Below are 24793 nucleotides of genomic sequence, written 5' to 3'. Positions count from 1 at the left end.
GGCCTGTTCTGCCCACACGGACACTGGCACACACAGTACAGGAGTCAGGTCCGGCTGCGCTGGGCACTGAGCCTCAGGCCGCTCAGGGCCACTCCCTGCTGCCCTCTACAGCCAAAGACGCCCCCGTCTGGCTTCCCTCCTGGAAGATCGGGGACTCACTGCCCTCTGCTAGCTTCCTTCCAGCCCGCCCAGGGTCCAGGAGCAGCGGGGGCCTCCGGGAAGGCTGCTGGGCTGGCTACCTCAGCGCCCTGAGCCCACCTAGGCCAGGCTGCAGCTTGGGGGCCGCACTGCACAGAGCCCTGCGTGCCGTCTCCCGTGGAATCCCGGGCAGCGATGGGGGATGGGAGCAGTAGCTCCCGGCATGCCGGCGCTTCACCCACTCCCGTCCTCACAACCACCCCACTTCACAGACGAGAAAGCTGAGGCTCAGCCAGGCTGAGGGGCCTACCACACACCACCCAACTGGTAACTGGTGGAGCGGCGACTTGAGCCCAGCTCCTGGGGGCTCTTTTCATGAAACCAAAGCCACATAGATTCTCCCGAGGGTGCCCTGCTCTTGGAGGGTATTTGTTCGTGGCTGGAGTGCCTGGCCCCGGACCGATGGTGATGGGAGACAGTGACAATGTGAGTGGTGTGGGTCGTCCTCCCATAAACCAGCGTGACACGAAGCGGGTGAGAACGATGGTCAGAGGAGCACCAACGCTGCCTGGAAGCAGGGGGTCCCTGGAGGTGGCGATGCGGGGCGGGTCCTGGGGGGTGAGCAGACATTGAACAGGCCATTAGAGGGGAAAGAGGGAGGGCATTTCAGGCAGGGCACCGTTGGAGATTAGGGGTTTGGGAAGCTCGGAGGAACCTCAAGTTCACCACAGAGTGGGGCGAGAGAGTGGAGGTGCCAGGGCCAGAAAGGCAGGTGGGGACAGGGCCTGGCTGTCCGGAGACTTCCCAGATAGTGGCCATGTCAGCTCTTGGTCCCCATTTGGTGTCCCCAGGCATCCTCTGCTGTATAAGGGGCTCCCCAAATCACAAACCCTGTGCACTGGCTTTTCAGCTGAAGCCCCAGAGAAGGTGATGGGTCGAAGGCCACCCAGAAGAGCCAGAATCACACTCACGTCCCCTGACTCCAAGGGACACTCTCCCTGCCGCACAATCTCATTGCCCTATCTCCTTCCTGGGGGGCAGTCCAGGTCCCCCACCCTGGGAATTCCCCTGGCGACCGTGCTGCCTGGGTCCGCTCACATCTCCAGGCCAGGGAGTTTTCCGTCTTTGACATCAAACACAAGCAAACTCCAGGCAGAAGCTGCCCCACGCCGGAGCTCCAGGTACATGCGGCCCGGGCCCACGGTGCACACGCCTTGGGCTCCTTGCCAGGAGCGGTCAGGAAGCTGTTCGAATGAGAACTCCCCTGGGCAGGCGCCCAGCTGGTTACAGTTTGCAAAGGGCTTTCCCCAAACACCTGCCCTTCGATCCTCACACCCGTCCTGAGAAGCAGGTGTCACCCACTTTACAGAGGAGGAAACGGAGGCCTGAGAGGAGAAGCGATGATTGAGGGCCACACAGCGAGGGATGAAAAGAAACAAGCAGCCCAGGAGGCTGCACGTGTTGACCACGCATCCATTAGAGGGCTCGTCTCTGATGAGTGAGGGGGATACAGCCACGAGCCACTGGGCCTCAGGCGGACAGAAGGGGTGCCCCTGAGGCTGAGTCTCTCAGAGATGCCAATCAGCCTCCAGGCAGAATGGAGGGGGCTGGGGAGAAGGGCTTTCGGGCAGAGGAAACAGCGAGCGAAGGCCTGGAGGCCGGAAAGCAGGCGGACGGCTCAGGAGCAGGGAGTGACCAGGGGGCTGATGCACAGACAGTGTGGGGACACGTGGAGGTGCCCCCTGCTTTCCCAGTGGCCCCCCTCCCCTCGCTCTGTCTCTCCGCTGCCTCCTCTGGGTGATCTTCTCTGCTGCCACTGCTGGCGTTCGGAGCCTCCCCCGTCATCCTGGAAGCTCCCGGGGGTCAGTGACCCTGGAGGGCATTTCTGTGTCCTCAGCCTCCAGCTCACAAAGCCCATGGGTGTCTTTAGGATTCAAACCCAAGCCACGGGCTCATTTGAGAGAGTCTGCACACATGCTCGGCTACATGCAGAGATGCCCTCCTGCACACACGTGCGTACACACACAAACACACACACACACACACACACACACACACACACACACGCACACTCATGGATGCCCAGGCTGCAGCTCCTGGATGCCCACTCCTTCCTGGATTTGCCCACACCCAGCAGAGCAAAGGGCCGAAGGACTGGTGCCAGGCAGGGCAGGGTAGGAAGGAGTCGGTGGCTCTGAGACTGGCCCACCCCCTGCCTCCCCTGGGATACAGCTCCCTGTCACCAGGCGTCTCCAGCTCTGCCAGGGCGTGGAAACCTTTTCTCTCACCCAGTCAGTCTGCTCCATGCACTGTCCACCACACAATTATGTCATAGGGAAGCAGAGATTTCCCATCCCTCTGGCACAGCTGGCTCCATAAAAACAGTGTCACCCCTGGAGGCTTGTCAGGTGCCCAAGTCACTCAGAGGCAGAGGTGGGGAGGGAGTTCCAGTTTAGATCTGTCGGACCCTCCAGACCAGTGTGCCCCTCACTGCCCAAATCTCTCACCATCACCCTTCCCCGCAGACCCTTTAGGTCTGATACAAGATGGTCCGGCCTCCGGGAGAGAGGAGGGCCCGGTGAGGGGAAGGTCTGGCCGGAGGTCACAGTCAGTGCAGGGGGAGCTGGGACCAGGGCCTGGGTGGGGGGAGCACATCTCCAGTAGGAGCTAAACTTGAGTGTGGTTGGGGCACAGGTGCAAGCGAGGGGCTTGTGTTGTTGCCTGTGCAGGTGACTGGGTGTGTTTGCACACGTTTATATGTGTTTGTCTGTTAGCCACGCTGTACCTTCATGTGTGCCTGACCTGTTTTGCTAGGAAAGCCTGTCTCTCCCAGGGTCTCACTGATCCCCACCACAGGGTGTGAGGAGGCAGGGGTGGTGGAGAAAGAGAGGCTGAGAGGGAGCTGGGACCTCCGTGCAGGGCGAGGGGAAGAGCCTGGTTGTAGGAGGCAGCTATGTGCATGCATGTGTGTGCTCATGTGCAGGGGGCATTCCCATGTGTGTTCTCTCTCTCTCTCCCCCCCCCCCTCTCCTCCCTCCTTCCCTCCCACTGGAACTGATGAGCCCTCAGGTACCTCCCAGCTCTGCAGACCTTGTTCCTGCAGGGCTGTAATGGTGGGTGTTCTGGGATCTGGTGGGCGGAGAGTGTGTCCGGTCTATGTGCCTGGTGAGAGAGGACGCTCATGTGGCTGTGGGTGGGCTGGAGTGTCTTCTTCCACCAGATCTTGGAGAGAGGGTTGGCCTATGGCTCTCCGGGTCTCTCTGTCCACCTAGCAGAGGCCTGAGCTGGTGTTGGGCATAGCGCCACCTTGTGGAGCTACAAGGAGGAATCCATGGCATCACAGGGAAGCCGATCGATCCCTGGTGAGAAAGAGCAGAGGGGCCTGGGGGTCCCAGAGGCCATCCCAGCCCTGGAGCCTGACTGAGCCACTACATCTGGGCTGTGCCAGCCTGCCCAGACAAAAGCCCTCAAAGACAAAAGCCCTATAGTTTTCTTCCCCTCCCCTAAAGTTGAGATTTCTCATCAGCTCCCCCACATCAGATGTGGAGAGGGGAGGCATCTGGGAGAAGCTGAGAGACCTCAGGAGCAGCAAAAGTCTGAGGGAAGGTTGGCCTTGCATCAGATGGCTTCAAAGACCTCACGCCCACCTCACAGCTAGCTGGCCCCAGTCTAGTCTCCCAGAGCTGCCAGGCGGCACCTAGCTCAAAGGTGACCCCCACATCAGCAGTGGGAGCTCTGAGGGAAGAGCTGGGACCCTTTGGCCTGGCCGGCTCACTTCCTCGCTGAGTGGCCGAGGACCAGGGGATCCTCCTCTCCAGGACCATCCACCGTGGATTTGCTTGACTGCCTGATGCTCTGACATCCTAGGGCTCCGAACTGTCCTACCGAGATCTGTAGCAGACACAGCACGGCACCAAAGGCCCTCGGAGGTAGAGCCATCAGAAGTGGGTGTGGGGCCTACGGCTCCCCTACTATTGATTGAGGGCCTACTAAGCACAAGGCACTGTGCTGACAGCAGAGGTGCAGCCTAGGAGGCAGGAGCTTACTAGCAGATTCTGGTCCAGCTCTACCTTTAACTCACTGTACGACCTTGGTCTCCAGCTTGCACGTGCCTAGGATCAGAATCACCAGGAGGTGACACGGATTGCTGGGCCCACCCCAGAGTCTCCATTCAGTAGATCTGGGGTGAGGCCCAAGATTTGCATTTCTAACAAGTGCCCTGGTGCTGTTGACATAGCAAGGGGCGGGAACCACACTCAGAACTGCTGCTGGCCTAGCCGCTTTCTCCCCCCCTTCCCCAGCCCCGAGTCTGGATTTCCTCAGCTCTCAACAGGGAGACTAGTACTGGCCCTGGGTACCCTTCCCAAGAGGTGCCGTGAGGCTCAAGTGTAAAAGGCCAGGTAAATTATGCAACTTCTAGAAGTGGCTGGGACCTCAAGATCCATCTGCTTTGAAGGCTCCACTCGAAAGGAGAGGAAATTGAAGACCAGAGACTGCTGAGGCCAAGGTGACGGTCAGTCTGAAGATGGCAGAGCTGGAATGAAGAGCCGAGCAGCCTCCACCCTTCTCCTGGGCGTCCTCGGCCTGAAGGAGATGCTCTCAGCATCTTGTCTTTTGCATGAAGTGACTCTCCATGGCTTTGGTAGCAGATGTGCTGCGTGCCCCGCAGCCTCCACCGTTTCTGCATGCTGACCTGACAGCTTCCGAGGCCGGCCCCCACGACTCTGCCCGAGGACCCGCTCCGGCCTCCGAGCACACCAGCCTGCGGCATGCACGCGGGAAAGTGGTCAGAGACTTAACACGCTCTCCCCACAGCAGATCCCGGCCAGTCTGTGGGCGCATACCCACCGCCCTCACCCTGGTCTGGCACATCTTTGAGGCGCATTCTGTACTATCACCCAGAATTCTTTGATGACATGGTGGCTGGTTAGAGCACAGACTTCCTTGATGACACACCCCTCACTTCTTTCCCTTCCTTGTCTCACCTTCCAGCACCTTTATAGTGCTTCTTCTGATCACCTTTCAAATAAACCACTTGTCTCAAATCCTCATTTCAGGATCTGCTCCTGGGAACCCAGCCTCAGGCAGTATCATCATAATACAAGGCCAAGAGGCCTCACGACCAAAATGACCAAACGACCAGTCACCAGGAGGTGCACGGAGCGCCTCTCAGCCATAAGGACCTAACCACCGGTCCCTACGACGCCACCTGTGGCCTGTGAACTGGCCTGACCGGGGGGTGGGGCCAGAGGCCAACCTCGAGGCTCCTCCCCACTGCGGGCCGGTCCCTGATTGGACTCTTCCCATACCAATCAAGAGCCTGCCCACCAAACACCTCTCCTTTCCTCCCCCCCCCCGCCCCCAGCTATGCCCCCATCATAGGCCCACAGCCCCTCCCCCAAGCTGGCACACCCCTGATGGCACAACCCCTCCCCAATAGGGGGCAGGGTTGGCTGGCCAATCTTTTTTTTTTTTTTTTTTTTTTAATATATTTATTGATTTTTTACAGAGAGGAAAGGAGAGAGATAGAGAGCTAGAAATGTTGATGAGAGAGAAACATCGACCAGCTGCCTCTTGCACACCCCCTACCGGGGACGTGCCCGCAACTAACGTACATGCCCTTGCCTGGAATCGAACCCGGGATCTTTTAGTCTGCAGACCGACGCTCTACCACTGAGCCAAACCGGCTTCGGCAAGGCTGGCCAATCTTTGCAGCCCCTCCCCCTGCCCAGCCCCACCCCAGATCCAGGCGGCCAGGCCAGCTAACCTCCCGCCATCTCAACCTCTGGCCATCTCCTCCTCCCAACAGGCCCAGCCCCAATCCACCCTGATTGGGTCAGCTGGTTGGACCTCACCTGTGCACAAATTTGCGCACTGGGCCTCTAGTAGTTATATAAAAAGAAAGCTAATGGGGTAATAATTAAGTCATATAATCACATACAGTAAAATAAGCTCCCTTGATGGTAAGCAGAGGCCCACATTAGACTTCACACTGGACACACTTTCCCTGGTGGGAACTTTGAAGGTATCGACCCATCTCTGGCCTCAGTTTCCTCATGTGTGACAAGCAAGGCAGCTGGATGGGCCCCATGCCTTGTCCTGGGTTTGACAAGGCCCGTGGCTCTCTCGGGGCTGCTTGGCAAATCCAGGCAGGTTCCTGGCCCAGTCTAGCCTGGAAGCAGATCTGTAATTGAGCTGCAGGGTCGCTGTGACAGCACAGCCTGTAAATCTCAGCTGGGGAAGCAGCCCAGGGAGATAAATTGCACTGCAGCTGGCTCTTCCTGGCGCTCTGGGAGCAGCCTGTCTCTGGGGTGAACATGGAGTGAAGGGGCAGCTGCCAAAGCCATTCCCCATTGAGGAGACACTCAACAGAGTGAGGGGCGCGAGGACCAGGCCACCTCTGGGGGCGGAAAGGAGTGGCTACAGAATGGGGCTTGCTCCTTGGAGCCCACAGACACGGACACAGGAGAATTTATGCAAAACAGTGACTTGTCAGAATGAATGCAGTGTCCTAGAGTGTGGACATGTGTCTCTCCTCTCCTGGGTTCTGAGGCCAAATGCCGAGTCTGGCACGGGGAGGGAGTAGACACACTGAACACAAACAAGAGAAAATTCTAGCCGATATTGAGTGCTTATTCGGGGCCAGACCCTCTGATTATTGTTTTACATGTATTATTTACTCATAACAATTCTAGGAGGTAGGTGCCTCATGATATAGTTCAGCACGCGTCATGGCACAGAGAGGTTAGGTAACCTCCTTATTAGCTCAGCATCACTCAGCTAGTAAGTGGCTGAGCCAGGATTTAAACCCAGGTCATTTGACTCCAGAGCCTGGGCACTGAATTACTCTGCAAATTGATCAGTAAGGCAGCAAGGAAAACATCAATAACTCTGTGTCAGAAACCTGTCCCAGGGACTATAGGAGGAGTTGATGATGGATGGACAAGAGTCCCCCAGGCAGCTTGGCAGAGGGAACATGGGGAGCAGAGACAAGGGGCTGAGAAAGGTCATTGATGTCAGAGGAAGGATGATACACTCGGGGAGGCTGAGGCACAAAGGGGCCACGTGCGGAGAGGGATCTGGGGAGGGAGGCAAGGCCAGATCCTGGGACCCTCAAGCGCCAGGCTCAGGAGGACAGGCTGTATCCTGTGGGCCAGGGCAGGGCTGTGGCAGGCCAGGCATGAGGACCACACCACCTCTCTCTGGCTGTGACCTGGACAAGGCCCTTCCCCCTTAGAACCTCAGTTTCCTCATCTGTAAAGCAGGGGTGGCAATTCCTGCCAAATCCTGCCTCTCAGGGCTTGGGCAAGGACTAATAAGACAACTGACCAAAGGCACTTGGTAAGCCATGGAAGACTTGACAAAGGCAGGTGGGTGGGTTAGACACAAAGAAGCGAACAGTCAGTAGGTGTGAACTGAGTCAGCTGTTTTTCCATAGAGGTGATGAGATTCACTCCAGCTTTTACTGTTGTTGGAAATCATGCCATATGCATGGGGCATTGCTACTTGTCATTTGGCCTCCATGACCTCACTTGAGGATCCTCAGACCTTTACGTTGGATGTAATTATTCCTCTTACAACTGAAGACACGGAGGCACAGAGAGGGGACGTGACCCACCAGCCATGCATGCCAAAGGGGCAGAGCTGACGTAACCTGGGCTTCACAGCTGCCCAGCTGTGATCTTTCTATGCCATCTCACATCACCGTATTAACTGAGCAGCCTGTCAGAGGCGACACCTCCAAAGGGCACGCCAAGGGCATGAAGGTGCAAGAAGGCAGGGAAACGGCAAGAACTGACGACTAGAGGGATGCAGGATTGGAATATTTGGGTCTTGATGATTTGTCAATAGCCTCAAAGGTCTGGGACAGGCAATAATTTGTCATTTTACTGAGGCCCAAGACAGGTATGTGAGGCAAAACCCGTCAGTGAGCTGCTCTAGCCGACTGCCCAACACACGCTTCTCTCGGGTTCTCCCTCCTGTGGGAGGCAGGTAGCCGGGGTGAGAACACACTGAGCGTTAGGGGCAGCTCACCTGGCATTTGGGCTGTATCCTGGGACAATGGTGGCTGAGAAAAGGCTTTATGTCTGGTGTGGTACGGTTGGATTTTATGGGTTAGAGGTCAATTCAGAGAGGAGAATAGAGGGGAAGAATAGGGAATTGAGGATTTTGTGTGTGACCTGCCCACTCCCATCCCATTTAACCTTTCTGAGCCATGAATTGGACCAACCCAGCAAAAGGATGGTTCTGGATCATGGCAGGAAAACAAAGTCTGCATGTAACTAAGAGAGCTTTACCTTATCCACTTGCCTGGGATGGCTTTTATGCTAATCTTATTTCAAGCAAAAGCAACTCAGACTAATAAAAACCGCACTCCAGCTCAGGACTCCACACCATCTGTCAGTCCACACACTCGGGATTAGCTTTTCCTAGCAGCATGGACCGAGTTGCTTGACAGTGTGGGTTCTCATGGGCCAGCCCGTAGGTGTGGAGGGGGAGCCATTCATTCGTTCACGCGCACACACGTAGAGGGCCCTTCCGGGGCCAAGCCCCGCCCTGGGCCAGAGAGGACATAGACGAGGTTGCGGCTCCCACGAAGGGTGTGCTCTGGTGGGGGAAGCAGAGAAATGAATGAGTGCAGTGAGTTCAGATGGCGTTAAATCCTGTGAAGATAAAGAGCACTGATGTATCAGGGTGTGGGGGGTGAGGGCCTTGTTAGAGAGGAAGGCCAGGGAGGACCTCTCTGAGGAGGTGAAACCGAAGGACACGGGGTCAGCACAGAATCGGCAGCCAGTGCGCCGGGCACAGCGAACAGTGGACGCAAACGTTCCAAGGAAGAGCCATAGTTGGCAAGTTGGAGGGCCAGAAGGCCAGAGTGGGTTGGGAGTGGGGGAGAAGTCAAGACGGAGACAGGACCAGAGGTTAAGACATGTGGGGCCTTGTGACGTGGGCCACTGGAGAGCTTCGAGTAGGATGTGGCATGAACTGAAGTACGAGTTAGATGTTCACTCTGACTGCTAGGTGGAGAATCGATTACATTCTTCTGTCCTGCCCTTTGGCTCCAGGCACATTATACTTATTACTGTTCCCTGTTCTCTGACATCTCTCTGGCTTGCACATACATATCTTTCTTGGAATACCATTTCGCCCATTTACTACCTGGTAAACTCCTATGTACCCATCAAAGCCCATCTCAAAAAGTAGCATCTTTGCAAAGTCTCCCTGGTCTCTCCAGACCAGGCCTCTCCACAGGCATAGTTAGGGAATCCCTCCCTCCACTCTGCTCCCACAGTCCCCCACTCATCCCTCGTTATGTCAGACTGCTGTGGACGGTTGGCTGATCTCTGATACAGAATCTCACCTGGTTCATCTCGGTGGCCTGCGGCCTATCACAGGGCCTCATATGAGGAGGGAGCTATTCCGGAAGCATTTTCATTCATGGCAGTGATAAGGCCGTCAGTGTGGCTGTTGTACAGTGTGGCTGTTGAGAGGGACAAAAATGAGGCCAAAGAGGTCAGCAGATGCTGGGAGGGCAAGGTCTTGGATGCCAGGTCTCAGGGTGGATTTCAGACACTGGAGAAAAATCTGAGTTTGAAAATAGGAAAAGACTGTCAAGATCAGGGGAAGCAAGTAAGTACTGAGAAACTGCCAGGGCAGTGACAGACTGGAGAGGCATGGTGACGTAAGTGCAGTGTGGTATCCCAGGTTGAATCCTGGAACAGAAAAAGAATAGGAAAACCAAATACCCTTGAGAGGTGAGGAGCAGGGCGGGAGAACTGTCTGGGGTTGTGATAGGGACATAAATATTGATTATGTTTACATGATGTTCTCAAAGGCTATTAGCTCCGGGTTCATTTTCCAACATAAATAAGAGAAGATAACACTTGCCATTAAGAACTTAAGATCTATTAATAGGTGAAAAGAAAAACCTATCCTCCTACAAACATACAAAGGTCACTCCCTGCCTCACCTCCGAGGCCACTTCATAAAAGCATTCTCTTATTCAGATGGGGAAACTGAGGCCTCCAGAGTCTGGATAGTGTGTCTGAGGTTGCAAGTTGAATAGTAATAAGCCAATGATTATCCTACTCAAAGGCAGTCATGAAGAGCTGTGGAGGAAAAATCTTGCCAAACATATAGTTTGTTTCTCACACATCATACTTGTTTTCTTCATTTAAAAAAATTAAATGTATGTATGTATGTATGTATGTATGTATGTATCTATGTATCTATCTATCCATCTATCTATCTATGTGTGTGTGTAAATTTATATTTGCTGTGAAAAAAACTATCAGGCTGGATTATAACCCAAAGAGTAAAATAAATATATGTGAGTCAATACTGATATTAAATAAATCAGTAGGGAAAACTGGGCAAACCTTCCAAATATTAGAAGTACCGTACCCTCCCCAGGAATTTAATCCCCCACCTCTGAGCAGGGTCTGGACTTAGTGACTTGACTCCAAAGAAGAGTAAATCATAACTTTACAATGGAGAAACCTGGCAAGCATGACCTTCACCAAGCAATCAAGGTTAACATCACCAGTGATAAATTATGTGGATGTCATGTGCCTCCTGATGGGACGTGACAAGAAGGGCACTTACCTCTGTGGTATTCTGCCCCAAAACCCATAGCCCCAGTTTAGACATGAGGAAATCATCAGCCAAACCCCAATTGAAGAACATTCTACAAAACACCTGGCCAGCACTGCTCAAGACTGTCAAGGTCAAGGTCCTGGGAGACAGGCAAAGACTGAGAAACTACCACAGAGCAAACTAGGGAGGCACGGGACTAAATGCAGTGTGGAGTCCTAGACTGAATTCTGGAACAGAAAGAGGACATTAATGGAAAATCTAGTGAAGTCTGAATGAAGTTTGGAGTTGAGTTTAGCAATAGAGGGAACTGAATGAGGGGCATAGAGGAACTCTGTATTATCTTTGCAACTTTTGATTTTTTTTTTTTTTAATATTTTTTAACTTCAGAGAGAGAGAGGGAGCAGGAGAGAGAAATAGAAACCTCGATTGTCTCCTAAAGCCCTCCTACTGAGGATTGAGCCCTGATAGGGAATTGAACTGTGACTTCCAGGCTCACGGGTTGACACTAACCACATAACTACACTAGCTGGGCTCTTTGCAACTTTTTTGTAAATCTAAAATTATTCCAAAGTAAAAGTTTTCTTTAAAAAATCAGGTTATGAGAGAGTGAATCTCTCCTGGCTACCATTCCCCATCCCCATCCCCCCCATCCGCTCCCCGCCACTCCATCCATTCTCTGCGATGGCCCCCTATTCTCCCGGTTTCTGAGCTGGTGCCTCACTACGTCTTCAAGAGACAGTTCCAAACTGGAGCTCGAGGACAGTGCAGCGCATGAAAGGGCGAATGGACTCACGGCCTGCATCCACTGCTTCGCCTCCCTTACTGTGCTCATATGTGATCCCAAGGCAGCAGGGCAAACAGTCTGTGAACCCTCAGAGAGTTGTGCTGGATAAAGCCTTACAAACAAAGCAATATCCAGACTATATCTACTCCGGTGAAAATGAATTGAAGCTTTTTCCAGGGTGGAAAGGGTTTAATATAATCAACTTGTCAAATGGCTGCTTGTTCTCCTCAAGGGACAAAGATATATCTGAGACTGAGTTGGTGTCTGTAAACTGGCAGGCTCAACACTCAGCATCAGCAGTAACTACATGTCTTGGTGAGTGAGTGTGAGCCCATATTATAGACCCCACATATACCCTCTTTGTATGCTACCATGATTACTGTTTATGCACCCGTGTACCAGCCTGGGCTGTCAGACAGAGGCTGGCTGATGTTAACTGCATATACATAGCTATGTAGTGCTTACTCCATGGTACACAGCCTGGTGGGTGTTAACATGGAATATAATGACCTTCACATTCGATGTCCACGCTCACAGGTCCAACCACATACCCCTTCACAGAGCTCCTTGCCTCAGATTTTCTAATCGTATTCCTTCCAGGCCCAAGCAGACAAGCTATTCACCACTGCCCAGGAGATCCGTGTATATTCTAACCTTGGGCCTTCTTTCTTTCCACAGAAAGAGCACTATTCAAAGCTCTGCCCATTGGAAAGGTTTTCCCCTCTGCTGCCTTTCAAGGACACCCCTGTGTGGGACTGCAGTGCAGCCACAATCTATTTTTGGCTTGCTCATTCATACTGAGCCATTTACCTGCTAACAAAGCTTGGTTCTTTTCACTCAAGTTGGATATAAGAAGCTCCTCAGGCAGCCATAGCCCAGCTGAGGAGGGGGGCACTGGTGCGAAGGTGGTGGGTGATACAGATGTCTGGGCTACGTCCTCATGCACCTGCTGCCCTTCGGCGCTGCTGTGCCCAATGTCAGTTGTGCCATGTCCAACTTAGGATGAATTGCTGCTGGGCTTTCTGGCTTTCTGACTGGGAGTGGAGGGTGGTTCTGGTAGAATCCAGCTCATGATGAGCAACTGTGTCTGCATGATCAACTTGATGATCTAAGCTCACATGATCTGTCTTTTCCAGAACCTTATAGCGAATCAGGAGCTGTGTTGTGAGAAGTGTGTCATTCCTGGCTGCAGATGGCATGGCCCTGCTCCAGAACCCTAGAGGTCCACATAGTGATCCTCCTCCTAGGCCTTGTCATAAACTCCACAGGCATCGTTTCCCACCGCAGACACCTCAATACCCTGGATTCTGCCAGATCATATGGTCCACACAGCATGGTTACTTGTACTACAGTCTGGCCCTACTGCCAAGCCCTTTCCTGATCGGGGCGCCCAGCAAAACTGGCAGCCTTCTTTGTCATCCACAATACAGGATCGAGCAGTATTCCCGGGTGTGAATATGCTGCCTCCAGACCCAAAGGGGCCTACCTTAATGGGGGCGTGGGAGATGCAATCGCTTGTCTTTTACTTTGGAGGGAATGTCCCTGGCGTATCCCAAACCACTGGCCCCTAAAAACCTCACTGATATCTGAGGCCCCTGCATCTTCAGTGTGTTCTTACACTCTCTTCAATGCCTGCATCTCACTGAGATTTCCAATGTATTCGTTGTTTCTTGCTTATCTGGCCCAACGAGCTCATGTCTTCAATGTAGTGATCAGTGTGATATTCTGTAAGATGTCTAGGTGGTACAGGTCTTTTCAGACTAGTCTGTGAGAGGTGGGAGAGTTAACAGCCCTGGGGCAAGACTATAATTATATATATATATATATATATATATATATATATATATATATATATATATATATATTTAAACATATTTTATTGATTTTGTACAGAGAGGAAGGGAGATAGATAGTTAAAAACATCGACGAGAGAGTCATCGATTAGCTGCCTCTTGCACACCCCCCACTGGGGATATGCCTGCAACCAAGGTACATGCCCTTGACCAGAATTGAACCTGGGACCCTTCAGTCCCCAAGCCGACGCTCTATCCACTGAGCCAAACCGGTCTCGGCTATAATTGTATATTTTTGTCTGTTCCAAGCAAATATGAAGTCTGACTTTCCTTTCTGACAGGGAAGGAAAAGACAAACATTGACCAGATCAGTGGCTACATACCATGTACCTGAGAACATGTTAATGTGCTCCAAGAAAGATGCCACAACTGGCACAGTGGCTGCAATTAGAACTACCACTTGGTTGATTTTGCTGTAACTCACCGCCATCTTCCAGGATCCTTCTGATTTTGTAGAGGTCAGAGCAGTGAATTAGAGAGAGACATAATGGTGATCACTATCGCTGCATCCTTTAGGTCTTTAAAGATGACATTTATCTTTGCCATTCCCTGATTACTAATGAGGCTGGGCATCTTCTAACGTATTTATTGACTTATTTCCTTTTCTTTGAACTCCCATAATTCATAGCATTAGCCTTTTTAAATTGTTTATTTAGACCTTGGCACTCACCTTCACTAGACTTCGAACTTCTTGGGGCCAGAGACTCTGTCTTACTTGTTCCTGTGACCCTTGGATCTGGCCCGTAAGAACTCAAATATGCACTGAATGAGTGATTTTAACAAGAAGAAAGAGCAGCATTTGATTGGACATCCTAGTCTTCTTGAATCTTGAAACTAACCCCCTTAGCTTATGGGTAAGCCTATCCCTGACAGCAATTATATCACTTTGGCTGATTTAAAAGAAAATACAATGTCATCCAGTGAAACCATTGCGCTTTTGAAAACAAAGCAGTGCCACTGAACTAACAAACGCTCCCACAGCCTTGTTCTCTGGGTGGACTCCCTTTGGTAGCAATAAGGGGCAGTAACAAACTGAGCCTCTGTCCCATATGGCTGTGATAAACACATCCAGAACACATTACAAATCTCAGAATGAGGCTCGGAGGCCTGAGGCTGCAGCAAAGGAAAACCAAGGTTGACAGGCACAAGTGTAAGAACCTGATGTTCCTTAAATGAGAAAATGCTGGCTGCCTGTTCAGTCACCACTGAACATAGCAAATGCATTATCTGAGCTTCCTGCCATTTTTCAAACCTGGGACTCTCTAATGATATCTGTTTGGTCAACTCTAAACTGCATTTGTCAAAAGTAAAAAAGAATGATCTAATTTACACAATCTTGAGTGTTCCTTTCCTTTGCCATAAATGGTTGGGAGTTTTAAATTTTGAAAAATTTTCTAAAGTATCTGTTTATGCAAGAACGTTTCTATCTTTCTAAATGCACATTTTATTAGTTCCCTCACCTCCTCAAAAACTTCCCAGAGCCCCCCATTACCTGAAGGCCAGAGTCCAAACTTCTTCACGAGGCCTCTGAGGCCCTGACTAATTGTTTTGCCCCATTTCTCTCCACCTTGCCTAAGAACTCTATGCCTCCACACTCCTTTTCGTTTGCCTTTACTGACGCAAGGCGTACACTTTCCACCTCTGGGCTTCTGTACACATACTGATCCTTCTGCTAAGAACTATCTATCCTCCAAGACTTGATTCAAACATTAACTCTCTGTGAAGACTTTATCTTTTCTTAGAATGGTATTAATCACTCCTTTCTCCACTTTCTCAACATTTTAATCAGTATCTACAATAAACACCTAGTATGCTGTACTGTACTTATTTACTTATGTGTCTGTCTCCCCACTAGACTGAGGGCTCCTCAAGGGTAGAAATGAGATCTACTGCAGTTTCTCTAGTGCCAGTCTAGTCCTTGGCTCACATGAGATAGGCAACATTAGTTTGTTGGATGAATGGATGAATGAAAATTGAGACTCAGTTCCTACTCGAAGGACCAGGATCTCCGATTTAACCACTACAAGAAAAGGATCAGCTGAAACCTGTTTGGCTCAGTGGATAGAGCATCGGCTTGGAGACTGAAGGGTCCTGGGTTTGATTGCGGTGAAGGGCATGTACCTTGGTTGCGGGCATATCCCCAGTAGGGGGTATGCAAGAGGCAGCTGATCGATGACTCTCGCTCATTGATGTTTCTAACTCTCTCTCTCTCTCCCTTCCTCTCTGTACAAAATCAATAAAATATCTTTAAAAAAAGAAAAGAAAGAAAGAAAAGGATCAATAAGGTGCTGAAGCAGACTCTAACAGTATTTAATTTCCCAAACTTCCTATAGCAACCAAACACATTTAGGAGACATATTCATATCTAGATTTACAGGTAACTCAGAAGATTTAGAACGTTTCCACCCCATTGCAGGAGCTGAACATTTCCCTTATAACAGGCTGGAGCTCCGAGGTGCTTCTTAGTGGGTGGGTCAGCTTGGATGGGTATCTGCAAGCCTCCTTTCCTTAAGCACTCAGAATAGCTCCATTAGTGTTCATGGAAATTCTGCGCATGCATCAAGGAAAACACAGCCACAAATAACACGGTCTACTTTCCAAATCTCCAAAGCACATCTCTGCAATCATCTTACTTTCTCACCATCACCACTAAAACCTTTCAGCCACAGAGCAATTTGTTTTCAACTTACTCTGGGTCCTTAAGTTAGCAGAACTTTTTGGTTGCTTATAAATGAAGTTTCCGACTCCCAGTCTCTCTCCCTGCTCCAGCTTCTTCTTCCACAGCCTGTTAACAAATATTAACCAGCTCCTGCTTAGAATCAGTCCCTACGCCTTCACTTGTTGTTCAGGACCCTTCGTATCTGGTACTGGTAATTGCCTTCCTCTATGGCCCCATTTCCATCTACTTTTCACCCTGCTCTCCTCTACTCAAGCCACACCAATCACCTTCCAGATATTTCACAGGTCTGAGTCTTTCCATAGTTTGCTTTCTCAGTCAGGCATATGCCTCAACCACCCAATTAACTACTTCTGCCCTTTAAGACTGCACACAGGTATCACCACCTCCAGGAAGTATTACCTGATTGGATTAGATGCCTTTCCTGTACAACACAAGTAATCATTCAATTATTCAATAGTTATGAAGACCTAGTTGGTACCAGGTGCTGAAAATACAACAGGGAACAAAACAAAGACTCTGCTTTCATGAAGCTTAAATTCAATGAAATTTATTGGGATAACACTGGCTACTAACATTCTATAAGTTGCAGGTGTACAATTCTATAATATGTCATCTGTATACTGCGTTGTGTGCTTACCAGCCAACATCTAGTCTGCTCCCATCATCATGCATTTGACTCCTTTATCTTCTTTCTCTTCCCCCCAACCCTCCCTCCACCTTCGGTAACCACCATATTGTTGTGTCCATGAGTTCGTGTTACCTTTAGTGGGGAGATAGAATCAAAAGCACAACCACAGAACATGTGGATATGTATAGAACAATACATAGGATATTATGGTAGGAGAAGCATAGGGAACTAGGTAGAGAGTAGCATTTTAGAGAAGAAAATAGCATGTGAATGCTTTGACGGGAGTGACATGATGAGATTTCCAGTTCCGATATGCCACTTTGTTTCTAGGACAGGGTGATAAATTTGAAGAGGTTAGAACTGGGTGCAAAGGGACCAGCTAGGAAGCCATGTAGCCATGTGGGCAACAGAGGATGAAGCCCTAAAGTGGTACTAGAGATGGAGAAGAGGCAAGAGATTCTAAATATATGTGATGAGTAAAACCATTAGGCCCTGGTTGGGTAAGGACTCTGGCTTCTGGCAAGAATGCCTGGGCTACCAGGACTGCCAAGTGAGAAAAGACATGTTACAGCCGAGAAGCCCACGAGGTATCTTGGATGATGTATCTGAAACTGAGGGACCATGTACGGTCTGAAGATACAAACTGGAGTGTCATCTGCATGTAACCGTAAGAGAGTGAATGAAATGAACCTGGGAGACTGGAGCCAATCAAACAGACCAGGGTTTTGAACCTTAGCTCTGCCTTTCACTATCTGTGTGACCCTGAGTAAGTTACTAAGCCATTCTGGGACTAAATTTTCTGATCTTTAATTGCATATTATTATTAAAATGTCTATCACAGTGCTGAGTGCCTGATGGGTGCTGAATTATGATTCCAGCTTCAGTACTTCCTAGCAGTGGGAAATGGAACAAGATACCTCTGCCTGGTGAGCCTCAGGGTCTCATCTCAGTTCCTGCTAGGTATCCACAGTACTCCGTGGAATGGGTGCTCAATAAATGATTGCTGAATAAATGAAGAAATATAAAAAAACTGAAACAATATCTACCAACACAGCAGATGAGAGGATTAAACAGGCAACATCAATCCCTCCTTTCTGTCCTTGCTTTTTAACCCATCCCCTCTTTTTTTTGTATTTTAAATCCCTCCTTTTTTTATTAGCTCCTTCTTTTTAGATTACAAGCATGCTCCAGTCTCCCCTAACCTCAAAAACCCTTTCTCGAGTCTTACTATTTCTTTAAATTCTTTGCAGTTATTTTTCATTTTCATCAACTATACTTTTTCTCAACCCAAAACACTTTTCAATGAACAAGCCATATCTTTTGTTTTAGGGGGGGGGAAAGTCCCAGTTTATTATTATTTATAAAAAAGCAAATATCATTTACATAATTGTTTCAAGAGGTCTATATAAAGGTATTTTATTTTAGAATATATAGGGATGGATTTTTTTCACTACAGTAATTCATTTCAAGAGGAATTTCATTATGTATCTTCTACAGAACCTTAAAATGAGAGTGTCACATATTCAAATAGCCTGAGTGTGGGGATGCTCCAGGCCAGCTCTTCATTAGGAGACTCAGCATGGGGGCTCCGAAGACCAACACAGAGGGTCTTCCAGGGAGAGCTGAGACATTCAGATAAGTGAGCTCTGGAAAGAAGGGGCAGTGGGCTGGCTCCGGCAGGCTCACCCCTGGGGTAGAGCAAAGAGAACAGACAGGGGAGTTCTGAGAGGCACCAGAGCCATCTAAACTCAGGGGGATGGAACCGTGTGAGCGGCAGCAGTAATTGAGTTTCAGTTACCTGCAGGGTGGCGAAATAAAGTAGCGACTTCATCTGCCTGACATGGGGAAGTTTAGAGGTGTCCCTGGCACACTCACGGTGAAACCCGCCCCCCTTTGCTGGGTGGGGTGACGGCCACCGTACAGCGCTTCCTAGTGACAGCCTGTGCGCGTGCCGTTAGGCAGCACCGGCGCACGGCAGCTAATGAAGCCTTTCCTGCAGGCCTGTCTCCCGGGGCGCTCTGCATCCTCTGTCTGAAGGAATGGCACCATGGGAAAATTTAGCGCAGCCCGCATCAGCCATCACCCAAACTCAAAAGAGCCTTTGAATAGCAGAGCGGGCACGTTTTCTGTTCTGCCCAGCCCCGGTTGGAGCCGTCCTCGGGTCATTTTCGGTGGGTCTGCACAAACGTGCCGACGGGCAGCGAGCCGCCCTTCACCTGAGCCCGGATCTCAGCGCGGTGCTTTAATGTGAAGACCAGGGCTCTCACCGTCCGCCGGTAGGGCCCATTAATGAGGCGGGAGCAGAGATGAAACGTTTCCCGCTCGATATTTTCAACCAGTAGGTGATCCATCTAAAAAACAGCAAAATTATCAAATTAGGGCCTTGCAACGCATAAGAATTAAAAACAAGAGAGGCTGAAGCACTCTGCTCAGAGGCTTCCATTAATCAACTGAAACTCAAGGACATCTACTTCCTGTCACAAGAGAAACAGGAAGAGCAAATTAATTCCACCCTGGCAATTAAGGAACAAGGCCATGTGCTCTGTGACAGGGACCTCATTCACAACCCCTGCCGGGTGGTAATATTTGCCATTATAACAGGAAACTGGCCTGAACTAAGCAACGGGTTCTGGGCCCTGTACTTTACCAACCAGGAAACAAAGACCAAGGATAATAAATCAGTGTAACAGTTTATACTTTTTGGGGGTTTGTTTTAAAAGTGCCTTTTAATCCTTTACTGCATCTCAGAAACACTGAATCTGGATCTTAATATGTGTGTAGATCACTTTTCACATTTAATGCTCACAACTCCTATTATCTCATTTTGCAGATGAGGAAATGGGTTCAAAGGTAAAGAAAGGTTCAAGGTCTTACAACTACTAAGAGGCAGAGCTGGGCCCTAACCAGTTTGGCTCAGTGGATAGAGCATCGGCCTGCGGACTCAAGGGTCCCAGGTTCGATTCCGGTCAAGGGCATGTGCCTTGGTTGCGGGCGCATCCTTAGTAGGGGGTGTGCAGGAGGCAGCTGATCGATGTTTCTCTCTCACTGATGTTTCTAACTCTCTAAACCTTGCCCTACCTCTCTGTAAAAAATCAATAAAATATATTTAAAAAAAAAAAAAAAAAAAAAGAGGCAGAGCTGGGACTCTGACCTGGAGCCCCGACTCCAAAGTTCATGTTTCTGCCCTTTCACTGCACTGACTGTCCCCTCAACATTCTAACTGCCCAGGAGAGTTTGAGGAGATGCTTGCAGGGTCAGTAAACATAGCAGACTGAGGGGATGGGACTTGTAGCAATTCCAGGATGGTGTGGCTCAGGCCCAAGTCCTCCTAGGGTGGCAGACATAATCAAAGTAGGACAGGCCTGGGACTTGGTCCACACAGTCTGGATCCAAGCCAGGCTGGGCTGCTGGTCAGGGGGCCCCTCAGCCCCACCTTCCTTTCCAGGCCCACCCCCTCTCCTCCTGAGCACCGTCCAGCGTGAGCCTGCTAAGCTGCTTTCACACACCTCTCTCTGCTACACAGACACTTGTTCCCTCAAGGTACACTCTCCCTAGAAAATACATTCTTACTTGTATGTCAAAGCTTAGCTAAAAAGCAAAATACAAGAAAGCAAACTCTAGCTCAGAGGACTGAAAGTTCTTCTTTGGGCTGCCACGTGTCCTGAGTTCCCCTTGGTAATTATCACAATATACTACAATTATCCATTTTTTGGATAGTGAGTTCCTAGAATACAGTGAGTTCCTTGAATACAGGACACAAACTTTTCTCTCTTACTTGCTTTCCCCCGTTCATTCAAATATTTATTCAGCACTTACTATGTGCTGGGCTCTGTGCCTGGGGAGAGGAAACAGCAGTGAATAAGGCTGGCACTGTCTGTGACTCCATGGAGAGCACAGCTAGTGAGAAGCAGTGACCATGGACTGTAAGTGCACCGAGTGCTGGGAAAGGACAGGGATACATGCTGGGCACAGAGCTACAGCAAAGGGGCCCAACCCGAGGGCGGTGCCTGGCTTTGAAAGGAAATGCTGTTTAACTTGAGACTTGAAGAATGAATAGGGTCTGGTTAGGTAAAGTAGGCACGTGTTTTGCAATAAGTTCACTGATCTGTACGAATATCTCTTGTGTACTTTTGCTGTATTTTATTTATTTATTTATTTATTTATTTATTTATTTTTTGGTTAATCGTCACCCAAGGATATTTTTTCCATTAATTTCTAGACAGAATGAAAGGAAGGGAGGGAAGAGGAAAGACAGAGAGAGAGAGAGAGAGAGAGAGAGAGAGAGAGAGAGAGAGAGAGATATGAAAGAGAGAAACATTGGTCAGTTGCCTCTTATACGCACTCTGACTGAGAAGCAAGCCTGCAACCTGGGTATGTGCCCAGGAATCGAACCCACGATCTTTTGGTGTCTGGGACAACACTCCAGCCAAATCACACTGGCCAGGGCTATACACTATTTAAAAAGAAAAGTTTAAGAAAAAAGTGTACCAAAAATAGTCACCTGACACTTGATAAAATACCCTAATATAAGGAATAGACAGACCGAAACAAACAGAAAAAAGAAGCTTGGAAGAAATAAGGACCGCAGGGAGAATAGGACCCGGGGGGGGGGGGGGGGGGGGGACACACAGAGAATGAATATGTAGGCCCAGACATCTGCTGAGGCACAGCAGACAAAAGACCTTCCGGGAAGTTTGTGGTCCTGATGACTGACTGACTGTGCTAGGGTGAGTGGACCTGGCTTGGAGCAGTGGCCCTCCAGAACCCAGACATCTCGAGTTTTTCTTTTCTTTTCTTTTCTTTTAAAATATATTTTATTGATTTTTTACAGAGAGGAAGGGAGAGAAACAGAGAGCTAGAAACGTCGATGAGAGAGAAACATCGACCAGCTGCCTCCTGCACACCCCCCAAAGGGGATGTGCCAGCAACCAATGTACATGCCCTTGACCGGAATCAAACCCGGGACCTTTCAGTCCGCAGACCGATGCTCTATCCACTGAGCCAAACCGGCTTCGGCCATCTCGAGTTTTTCATGGCCTCCTGGGTGGGCAGTGAACTAGCTCCTGGCCTGAGGCAGCCCTGCAAGCAGGTTACTTTAGAAGGCTGGAAGGGTGGCCAGTTGTCTGGCCAGCATTTGTCCAGCAACATTTGCCAGAGAGGCTCCTCAATCTAGTGTGAGGATGGCTAGTCACTGTTTAGAGATTCACTTATTTTAACAGTCAAGAAAAAGGTGGGTTTTTTTTTAGGGGAATGGTTGTTTGGGGAGAAAGGGCATATATACCTTTGCAAAACAGGCCATGGCCATTCCACTGAATTATAGTATTTATTTAAAAAAAAGAACTCTGTCAGTGCCTTGGAATTTGCATAATTGGATACTCATACATACTTTATTTATCAAATAGTTACCAAGCTGCTACCCTGAATCTGCCCTGATCTGAATATTAGGGAGACTGAGCAGAAAAGGCTTGCCCCTGCCATCCAGGAATCACAGTCTAGAAAGGCGACTGCATGTACACAGAAAACCACTGGGTAGTGGAATCGGTGTTCTACCAACAATGTGAAGGGGAAAGGGAGCAAGCATGTAATAATTCTCATTCATGCCTTATTAGTAAATGAAGGCCAATCAGAATGAAGAAATAAAGAACATCGGTGATACTAAAATATAAATTATACAGAATAATTCATCATATGCCTTTTTGTATAAAAGTTCATTGCACAAAGTGAATGAATTTAAAACTGCCCTTGGAAAATCCAAACCAACCCAAATTGTTGAGTCCTTTCCAGTGTGTTCTAGCCTGGTGATTTAGGTAAGCCCTTTTGGGACTTAGCTAAGGGACCAGGGTCTCGCTGACACCTTGAGAAGAGTGTTTTTGCTGTGAAATGCACCTGTAGAAATGGGAACAGGTACGCTGCAGGAAACCTAGGCATTCATTTTGGGACCACATCCCTTCTCTGTGTCTTATGATCTTCCTGGTCTCCTCCCCATAGGTTTTTGCTCCTCTCCATTTGCCTTACTCACTACTAATTCTAACTGCCTTATTCTCTCCCCATATTCTACTCATTTCTACCCATGGCTTCTGCTTCCTCATAACTCCTCCAACATCTGCTCCAACACTCCCACTGTTGTTTTCTTAGCATTTCCTAGTTCACATGTCTCAGAGACAGAGAATCTGATTTACCTTCCCTATCTATTTGTACCTGTGAGTTATTCAGTTGTCCAATTCTGGACAAATTGGTTATAGCTGGGAGAAGATATAAAACATGACCACCTCGAATAAAACATGACCACCTAGAGCTTTTTCATCAAGGATTCTGGCCTCAGTGGGAAATGGTGCCATAATCAATTAGTGATGTCTGCCACATCTGTAAGCCCTTTGAAAGTAAGGGAACAAGGTCTTTTTTATGTGTGTATCTCAAATGCAGAACTTCCCACGATGTACTGTAACTGTTTATTTGTCTCAGAAGCCTGTGAGCCCTTTTGGGGATGATACTGTGCTGGATCCATTTCTAAATTCCCCATGCCTAGCATAGATACAAGCACATGGTAAGGGCTCAGTAAATATTCATTAAATGAATGTCCTCCCCCTACCCCCATGTAACCTCCCTCCTTTCCTGCTCTTTCAATAACACAGCAAATAAGATAGGAAATATAATGTTTCTATTTTATATGCATTCTCAAGTTAGCAAAATCCTCCCCCTCTTGAAAAAGGCCAATTCAATTGCCATCTCTTCCATAAAACCTTCCCAGATTCCCCTGTCAGATTTCATATACTGTCCTTTGTGTGTCTGCACCATTGGCTTGTACCCATTTCAGATATATTTCATCTTGCCTTCTATTAGTCATTTACAGGCTCTCAGCCAGGAGACTGTAAGCTTTCTTAAGATAGGGAATGCAACTCACTTATGTTTGCATTCTCCCTGACACTAGTAGTAGTAGTAGTGCTAAACATTTGTTGAATTGAATATCCACTGGAAGCAAACTTTGTATGAGTTTTAGCACACAGAGCATGATTGGGTTTGTACCTATCTAACCACACTCCTTTTTGGCCACTTAAATACATTTATGAAAGAGCCGGTCAAAGCCAGAGGTGCAGTCTGAGGCCATTAAACAAAGAAAAAACTAACAGACCCATATGGGGACGTACCCCTGACCTGGATCTCATTAGCACCATCTGACAACCAACTGGGCCAACCAGCCAGTGTTTCATAACTCTTAATGATACAGGCTCACTTTGAGAATCAGGTCCATTTTTTTTAATGACATAATAGGAAAATGATCACAGGCCATGAGGTAGGAAGGAGAGTGGATAATGAGGAAGGGGAAGTAAGAGAATGACACCACAGGGGATGTTCATATGAGGAAAGATCTAAAATGCAGGGAAGAACAAAGAAGATCCGGAAGGGAGAAAGTAAAGGGGAATGGAGCCAGGGTCTCAACAATGGAGATTTTATTCATCTATTCCATTATTCCAAGAACAAGGAAACAATCTATGAGTCTGGAAAGCAAGATCTATACAGTAATAAAGAGAGACATTTGGCTGTGTGTGTATATTCCTCAACTATGGCTTTCACTACAAAAGAATATAACCAAAACAAATAACATGAAAACATTTATTTTCTACAAAAAATGTAATGCTAGGATCAAATTGTAAAGGCTTTTTAGTCACTGGGCCAATAATTTATCCAATGGTTTACTACTGCCTGATAAAGTACATTTGTGGAGATTGGATGTCTGATTTGAATACGCTCAACATTGGTTACTGTCAAAGACCAAATACTGAATTAGATGGGTCACTTATTTACCCTAATATGGTAATGTTTCAGAGGATAATGGGTGCTAAGAGTTAACTTTTATGCAAAAGTGTTTATAATTCTTAAACATATCAAACTGATCAAATTATTATCAAATACTGTTTACGCAAAAAAAAAAAAACCCAGATTGATTCTTTTTTTTTTTTTTTTTGGCCAAGGAAGAAAGATGTATACTTTTATTATTATTATTATTATTTTAAATATATATATATATATATATATATACATATATATATATATATATTATTGATTTTTTTTACAGAGAGGAAGGGAGAGGGATAGAGAGCTAGAAACATTGATGA

General features: G+C 48.5%; 1 protein-coding gene across 1 annotated transcript in view; it reads right to left on the bottom strand.

Annotated features, from left to right (window-relative positions):
* Window positions 1-16574: 16574 nt before the first annotated feature.
* Window positions 16575-24793, bottom strand: part of TCEANC2 (transcription elongation factor A N-terminal and central domain containing 2) — a 35826-nt gene continuing 27607 nt past the window's right edge. The window contains exon 5 of the mRNA XM_084874733.1: window positions 16575-19030. Coding sequence (XP_084730859.1) covers window positions 18842-19030 — 189 coding nt within the window. The 3' untranslated portion in view covers window positions 16575-18841. The remainder of the gene's footprint in view (window positions 19031-24793) is intronic.

The sequence above is a fragment of the Pipistrellus hanaki genome (genome assembly GCF_964339955.1).
Source record: "Pipistrellus hanaki genome assembly, chromosome: 2".
Classification (NCBI taxonomy): domain Eukaryota; kingdom Metazoa; phylum Chordata; class Mammalia; order Chiroptera; family Vespertilionidae; genus Pipistrellus; species Pipistrellus hanaki.
Note: the sequence above shows the minus strand (reverse complement) of the source record. Positions and strands in the feature narration are given on the sequence as shown.